Source organism: Limulus polyphemus, unplaced genomic scaffold (genome assembly GCF_000517525.1).
Source record: "Limulus polyphemus unplaced genomic scaffold, Limulus_polyphemus-2.1.2 Scaffold368, whole genome shotgun sequence".
NCBI classification, from domain to species: Eukaryota; Metazoa; Arthropoda; class Merostomata; order Xiphosura; family Limulidae; genus Limulus; species Limulus polyphemus.
Genome location: NW_013665978.1, coordinates 344,136 through 352,947, shown reverse-complemented (window position 1 = coordinate 352,947; position 8,812 = coordinate 344,136). Strand labels below are relative to the sequence as shown.

The following is an 8,812-nucleotide window of genomic DNA, read 5'->3' as shown; positions in this document are numbered from 1 at the left end:
TTTTATAAAGCACAGTAAACAATGAAAACAAAGCATTTCTCCACGTAGGGTGTTAAGATTGATTTAAAAGTCATCATACTTTATCTATACTTTCTTTCCCTAAAGAATTCAATTATTTCCCTATTATATTCAATAATGCACTTATAAAACGAGCAAAGCGAATGTTTAATTCCTGCTCAAATGGCAGCAATTAACCTGATAAACATTTTCTGATGCGACACCACCTAACATTATGTTTGTAGCTCATATCAATCAGCGGAAATTCGCCGCCACATGGGCTTTGTTCAACTTTGATCTAAATAACGGGACTGACTGTCACTCTTATAACGTACTCAAATTGAAAGTGCGGGACATGTTCAGCAGCATTGTGGCGTGAAACTTCCAATCCGCAGCCCGGATCATTACCATTAGGGCTGCTGGGCCCAAGCCGTACGTTAACCTAAAGCTAACAGCAGCCATCTAATAAAGTACAAACAATTGCGCTTTTGAATCTCAACTGAATTTTAATGATCACAGAAAAATTAAGTCTAGTATTGCAAAAAAATACAACAAAAGCCTGAAAGTGGCATTAAGAATTTATTCTTATAACCTCTTTCATCAACTAACTTATTTCTTCAATCTTAGATGAACCTTGCTGTGGTGGACTGCTACTGATTCACGGCTTACTTTTAAACACCTTATGGATTCCAGAAATGACCCGCATTAACGGTATTTATCTACTACAACAGCTTAATGAGATGTCTGAAAGATGTTTCAACTAAACCAAATCCAGTCTCTCCATCAGGTCAGGAAGATAAATATCTTTATCTATGGCAGTGGTCCCCAGCTTTTCCTGAGCCCTTCTGTAAATATAACCATTTTTCATCGTGCCCCTTTCCTCTCCAATTTGAGTGACATTTCCAGGTGGTTAGGGCGCTTGGCTCAGAATCTGAGGGTCGCAAGTTCGAATCCCCGTCCCACCAAACATGCTCGCCCTTTCAGTCGTGGGAACGTTATAATGTGACGGTCAATCCCACTATTCTTTGATAATGGAGCAGCCCAAGAGTTGGCGGTGGGTGGTGATGACTAGCTGCTTTCTCTCTAGTCTTACACTGCTAAATTAGGGACGGCTAGCGCAGATAGCCCTCGTGTAGCTTTGCGCGAAATTCAAAATCAAATCTTTCACCCTACTTCTAACAAAAAACACAAAAGAGGGTTATTTATCTGTAAAGAAAAACCCTTGTTTGTGTTACTCGCTCTTTTTCCCTTCTAGCAATACAAACATGAGAAAATAAATAGGTCAATAATCTATCCATTTCCTAATCTCCTTTATCAGCCACCTAAAAAAAATGTTTCTGACGACAAATTTATTTCAAGCCTGTTCGAAGTTATCCCGCGACCCTCTTTTAGCAATACTGCACGAGAAGCGAACCCACAGGTTTATAGAAAAACGTTACCAATTGCAACTTGAAAGAATTGTTCAAGGCTAAGTTAACAACAATACAAAAAGTTTAACGAATTTTTATCGTTCAGTATATTGTTTCCCAACGAAGGCTTCGGAAACGCTGAGAAAAATCCGTGTATAATTCTACGGTACAAAGAGAGTGATCAAAGTAAACAGTGGGAACTGTAATTAACTTCGATATTCCAAAATCTGTAAAAAAAAAAACAAAAAAAAAACTTCGGAAGTTGTTTTTTTTAATAGAGTTTTGCACTCAAAGTGTGTAACAGGAGCAACAAATTTTTGGCCTGCTTGTTAAGGTCCTTTCTCATAAACTATGGTTTTATCTTTTCTTTCTGGAGGCTTCTACGTTAATTTGTGCAGGTGTTATTAGATGGTGTTTTTTCAGATTGTTGTTATAACAACAGATGAAAAGACCACCAAAAACAAAAGCCCAAATTTATTCTTAATCAATATCACTCTTAACACTTTTGTGATAGATGAAAAACCTTGCACGACTATTATCAGACACATACACGTACTATCACTTCCACCCCTACTACTTAAATCAAGCTGTCCTAACTCATTGTCAAAAATGCGGGTTTGTTTATTGTTGAAGAGGGAAAGCCGAACTTTGTCAAATTAACTGATATACTGTGAGTGATCGATCCTTCGACTGACATCTTGTCACAACAAACAGACAGGTTGAAAAAATGCAGGATATCCAGTCACAAACTGTCTACATGTGTGCTAAAAAGTGTCGTAATGGCCGTTTGTAGCTTAAGTATTTGTCTCACTCCCTTTCATTTTTAGTGTCGTTACTTCTCCATGTTTTTATGTTTAACAGGATTTCACCCTAACGTAAACAGATGGAGGAACTCTTTCAGAGATCGAACCTATAAACTGTTTTACAAGGAACATACCTTACCTTCATATTTTCACTGCCTTTTTCTACAAAACATAAAACGTTCTAGCTATTTAACTAGCTATAATACTCTTCACAGCCACGCTATACAAGCTTACCTTTGTTTTAAACCTAAACTGCTGTTAAACATATATACTGGTGAACATATATATGTCTCTCATTTTTTCAAAAGTCCTCAGTTTATTGATTAAAATAATAGAGACACGTACGTTGCCTACATAAATACTTATCTAATAACGAAAACATAGGGGAAATTAGCTTATAAACAACTATAATAGACAGGAATGTATGACCAACCAAAATACAGATATGATAAACAAATGTGCATAATGTACCCACCAACAACTGTACAAAACAAATAGACGTGGGCTCAAACAAATGTGTGTGGCTTAATCACATAAAATCACAAAAACAGAGGGAGCCAAGGCCTAACAAAACAGATTTAACGAACAAAAAAGGGTGCCAAGCTCTACCAAAACATAGATATAACAAACAAAAAAGGGCGGTAGGCCTAACTAAACACAGACATAACGAACAAAAAAGGTATAAGGCCTAACAAAACGTAGATATCACGAACAACAAAACATTGATATAAGGAACAAAAAAAGGGTGCAAGGCATAAACAAAACTTCTTCTACGACAGTAGTTTAAGCCTACAACTAGTGTGTGTCTGTGTTTCCTGTTATTTATTCATTGTTACTTTCGTTAAACAGTATCGGTTATTCTCTTTAGGATTTCGGTAATTATTCTTATTCATTGTTTACTAATATGTTATTATTATGAAGAATGGTTTGCGTTTCTAGCTTAATATATGTATTTAGGACTAACCTAGATCTCCTAAGCTAGCGGAACCTCGTGAGATATTGTTTGGATCACGGCCGAAAAATTGTTAACAGCGAGGGTATCCAACTGATGAAACAATGTATTATAATTAAGAAAAGTATATTTAATTAGCTATACTGATTGCCAGGTTGATTTTTAGTTTTGCTCTAAGTATACAGATTGATTTGATCAGGTGTAATTATTAATTAATAGCTACAACGAACAACAGAGGGTACAAGGCTACAGCGAAAAGATGGGTGACATACATGTATATATATATACAGTTAAAATACACAAAAAAGGTATTGCCTACTTACACCTATAATATTGAAAGTGTGGCCTAATACACAAAAGGTTGCTCTGTTCACACATAGGTATAATACGCAAAAGGGCAAGCCTAACTAAATACAGTTATAAGATGAGCAGCAAGTCAAAATACAGGTATATAATACACAGCTAATTTCCAACAGCTGTAACATAGGAGATGTCAGCCTGATATACAAAGGGTTGCATTTTTCATACACATAGTTATGACATCCAGATGAACAAAGACTAAATAAACAGGGCTATAACGAGAAAGGGGACATAACAAAACAAAATACAGGTATAATAAACAAGATGGCATGACCTACTCTGTAAAAGCCCTAACATATAAGGAGGCTTAGGCTAACACATAAGTGGATGGCTTGTTCGCATAGAGCTTTAATACAATAAGGGTTAAAGTCAACCAAAATACGACTATAACACAATATTTACGTGGAAACGGAAACAGTGTCGTAACACAAACAGACTTATTACCAAAATAAACATATACTTTTTAATTATTGTGTAACCTGTTGCAGTAAGAACTGTGGGCGTGGCTAAGATATTTATTGAATAATCGTGACTTCCCTTAATACTGTTGTACTACAGAAATTGATGTGATAGTTTGGATGGAGATAATGTCAGCAGATGGGCGTGGTCAGATCAAGAATTAATTATTATAATACAAAAGTGGGTTCAGCTAACATAATTTATATTATAAGACATCGATGCAATTGTGAGTATAAACAAATGTAGCTCGCAACAAAAAACAATTAATAAAGATCTTGCATGAAACTGATAGAAAATTGTCATCCACATTAAAAACTAAAATAAAACAGGTTACAAAAGAAACACGCTTATGTTAAAATTTACAGAGTTCAGGAAATAATTAATCAAAAATTAACACTTGTGCCTGAAACACAAGGCCTGGCATGGACAGGTGGTTAGGACGCTCGACTCGCAATCTGCGGGTCATGGGTTCGAATCCCCGTCGGAGGCGTTATAACGTAACGGTCAATCCCACACAAGGCCTGGCATAGACAGGTGGTTAGGACGCTCGACTCGCAATCTGCGGGTCGTGGGTTCGAATCCTCGTCGGAAGCGTTATAATGTAACGGTCAATCCCACTGTTTGTTGGTAAAAAGAGAAGCCAAAGAGTTGGCGGTGGGTGGTGATGTCTAGCTGCCTTCCCTCTAATCTGTCACTTCTAAATTAGAAACGGCTAGCACAGATAGCCCTCGTGTAGCTTTGCGCAAAATTCAAACCAAACCATTGTAATGAAGTTTTCTTTCTACCGGATAAATTTCGGTACATGAGTACTCCACATTGTTGTGACCGTTGGTAACCACGTGGTTGTAAGTTATATTAATTATAAACCATAAGCCTCAGAGAGACGTAGTCAAAGCTACCTGTTTAAACATACCTGAAATATTTCACGAAAGATGCTAAATTAGGGACGGCTAGTACAGATAGCGCTTTGCGCGAAATTCAAAATAAACCGAACCACAAGTGCAATAAACACTGCACAACCGGGATATTGCTAAATCTACAAATAATACCAGGTTCTTTATTATGGAAAGACTAACGCATGCACAATAGATAGAAAAAAAATTAAAGACTCATTATAACAGCAGTGAAAGATTAGGTAAACGCTCAAACTGCCGACTTGTTTTTAATTGTGACGTGATCCACACGTTGCCTCATTTAATCTAAGTTTTACTTCGTAGAACACTCACAGTAAAAGGACTGACCAAAAATTAAATGAAGAAACTAATTTATTGCGTAAACTACGTACCAAATTTCAACAGTAATTAGTGGGTTTACATGCAGTATTATTGGCACTAGATGTTTTGTGTGAGGGGTGAAATTCTAAAAAAAAATATAAAAATAGAGATACTCAGCTGGGTGAAGTGGAGATGTTTTTGATAAAGACAAAAAAATCAACGTGTAAACATAAAAAACGCCAAGTTGAGTGTCAATGAATAAATGCATTCTGATGGAACAATGGAACGCACGCGCATCTGAAAAAGCAGCTCAAATAAGTCCCGGTACTAGTTCCGCCTTAAAAAGTAAGTTCCGGTATTCAGTACCGGTAAGTACCGGCAGAATTTCAACCCTGTTTGTATGTAACTCGTATGTTATTAGAGGCCCTGTTAACGACCCAACTAACGGACCCATAAGCAGTTGGGTGCATAAACAGTTTTAAAAATGTGTTTAAAAAGTCGATAGGGAATTCTACCCTTAAGTATACAAGTGTTGATGTTCAAAAATTTAAGTCCAGATTTAATTTTCCATTAAAAATATTCTGAAGTCGGTAATTTACATAGAATAAGGTATTCTCCCCTGTGGGTATAAACTGGGTGGGCAAGTGTGAAGCTTGAAGAGTTGCTGTAAGCTATATCTTGACCTTGCTTTTGACCTTCCTAGTTAGTACAACTTGCTATTCTACAGACCTGTAGAATATGTGCTTACTTGTCGCCATGATATAAAAATACTGCAAGGCCTTCACAGTAATCGGATGACTCATTAGGTATTTAACATGACCCAATGGCTTTCACACTTGACTGTAACTTAGAATATAGCTGTTTGACTGGTAAGGTATTTAACATGATTGTATTGACCCAATGGACTAACACTTGACTGTAGCTTAGAAAAAGGCTGGATAACTCATTAGGTATTTAATATGGTTACAGTGATCCAATGGAGTCCACACTTGACTGTAATTTATAAAAAAGCTAGATGACTCATTAGGTATTTAACATGACTTTAATGACCCAAAGGCTAACACTTGACTGTAGCTTAGAAAAAAGGCTAGATGACTCATTAGCTATTTAACATGACATAATGACCCAATGGTCTAACACTTGACTATAGCTTAGAAAAAGGCTGAATAACTCATTAGGTATTTAACATGATTGTATTGACCCACTGACCCATCCAACCTATTTCTGAACTACAGTCAAGTGTTAGGCCATTGGGTCATTATAGTCATGTTAAATACCTAATGTATTATCAAGCTTTTTTCTAAGCTTCAGCCAAGTGTGAAGGCCATTGGGTCACTATATCATTTTAAAAATATAATGTGTTATCCAGCCTTTTTCTAAACTACAATCATTGTGAAGGCCATTGGGTCCATGCAGACATGTTATATACCTAATGATTTATCAAGCCTTTTTTTAAGCTACAGTCAAGTGTAAACTCATTATGTATTTACCATAGTTACTGTGAACCTATGGCCTTCACACTTGACTGTAGTTTAGAAAAAAGCTGTATGACTCATTAGGTATTTAACATGATCATAAAGACCCAATGGCCTAACACTTGACTGTAGCTTAGAAAAAGACTGGATAATTCATTAGTTACTTAACATGACCATAGTTACCCAATGGCCTTCACACTTGACTGTAGCTTAGAAAAAAGCTGGATAATACATTAGGTATTTAACATGACTATGATGACCTGATGGCCTAACACTTGACTGTAGTTCAGAAAAAGGCTGGATCACTCATTATGTACTTAACATGGTTACAGTGAACCTATGGCCTTCACACTTGACTATAGTTTAGAAAAAGACTACACTGTAGTTAAGAAAAAGGCTGGATGACTCATTGGGTAGTTAACATGACTGCAGTGACCCAATGGTCTTCACACTGACTGTAGCTTAGAAAAAGGCTGGACGACTCATTAGGTATTCAACATGACCACCGAGAACCAACGGCTTTGAGACACGACTGCAGCTTAGAAAAAGGCTTGATAAGTCATTACATATTCAATATGACCACAGTAAACCAATGACATCTTTACACTCACCTTGTCAAGCACCCTACGAATGTCATCCTAAGCCAGTTACATGAACAAAAACTCCACCTTTAGGTGTGCATTTCAAGAATGAACTCAATTCATTACTAGTGTGTCACAGCTCTCTCTCTCTAAGGGACTTGTGTTTAATAATCAGTAACGCAGGAGAGTATTTTAATACAGGGATTTGTATTTAATAGTAACTAGAAGAGTATTCTAATACAGGAATTTTAAGCAAAGGAAATTAACCACACAGAAAAAAACAAAAGATCTTGGATTGTTGTATACATATAGAATAAAGTGCATCAATATTAGACAGAAATGAACACATGAACAAATAATTCTTGTATAAAGAGAAAGACAAAAAGTACGAGGAAAATAAACACTGAAAAACGTAGACACCCACTAGTAAGTAAATAATGTAAGTTATTGAGGATATTAAATTATATAATGGAAAGATAAGCGTCCGTCTTAGAGGGCAGATTAGGAAATAAGTAAATTTACCATACGTGCTGGTCAGTAGCTCCATGATACCTTCGTGTCCAGCCATCGCTGCAATGTGAAGTGCTGTGTAACCCTGAAATAAAAAAACAAACCATATGGAATGTTTGTAATACCCCAAAACAAATTCATAGGTGTTCCTAAATCATTACTTGAAGATTGTTTAAATGTAATAACATGATGTAATTCTTGTTTTCACACGTCAATTCAGAACGGAAAAAGTTTCTAGAACATTCTATCAAGACATTGAAAATCAAAATATATTTCTAATCGGCAAAAGAAAAGTGAAACTGCAACCTACAATAGTAATGTTATTTTACCACGCTACTAAATGATAACTAAATAGGAATATACAAAGAGGAGTCTATGTAAGTAAGAGTAGAGAGGAGACAGATTTATCAATTAATGAAACGAATTTCAGCTAATGGTGCATCTCTTTCATTAATAAAATGAAAGTCGCCCGATATTCAAAACTGCACTATTATTTTTTATAAGGAATTCAATTCCACAAAGGTACCCCCCAGGCAGTCTCACTTCAACATAAAGCGAAATGTCATTATAATTGGAGATTTTCTAGTCTTATAAACTAGATATCATGTTAACTTTCTGTCAACCAATTGGACCCGGGGCGCCATTTCAGTAAGGAGGAGGGTGTGTGTATGTTTTGTCTTTTTTTTACAGATAAACAATTAAAACCGATTTAATATAGGAGCATTTAGTGTGACAAAATTACAGGACAAGCGTGGATCATGCTCGCAAACTTTCTGTTTATGTGGACTCGTATTGTTCCCAAAAAGTGTTGAGAAAAACGAGGGGGGGTAGATACCCCCCGCCTTCTACCAAGTGGCGGTCCTGGATTTGGCTGTTGCTCCTATGAGGTTACCAATGTGGCATTACAAGGCTTTGGTATGCATGTGTGATAGAGTGGGCTCTCGAGGGTAGCTCGAATGTTGGAACTTTTTTGATAAATCCCGTTCCTTGCACTATCAGTCACGTGACATTCTGACACTGTGTCTAGGATATAAATACTGATGACGTCGGTT

General features: G+C 36.5%; 1 protein-coding gene across 1 annotated transcript in view; it reads right to left on the bottom strand.

Annotated features, from left to right (window-relative positions):
• Positions 1 to 8,812, bottom strand: part of LOC106457742 (ankyrin repeat domain-containing protein SOWAHB-like) — a 111,216-nt gene that overhangs the window by 25,221 nt on the left and 77,183 nt on the right. The window contains exon 11 of the mRNA XM_022383769.1: positions 7,773 to 7,845. Within this exon, the coding sequence (XP_022239477.1) occupies positions 7,773 to 7,845 (73 nt within the window). The remainder of the gene's footprint in view (positions 1 to 7,772; positions 7,846 to 8,812) is intronic.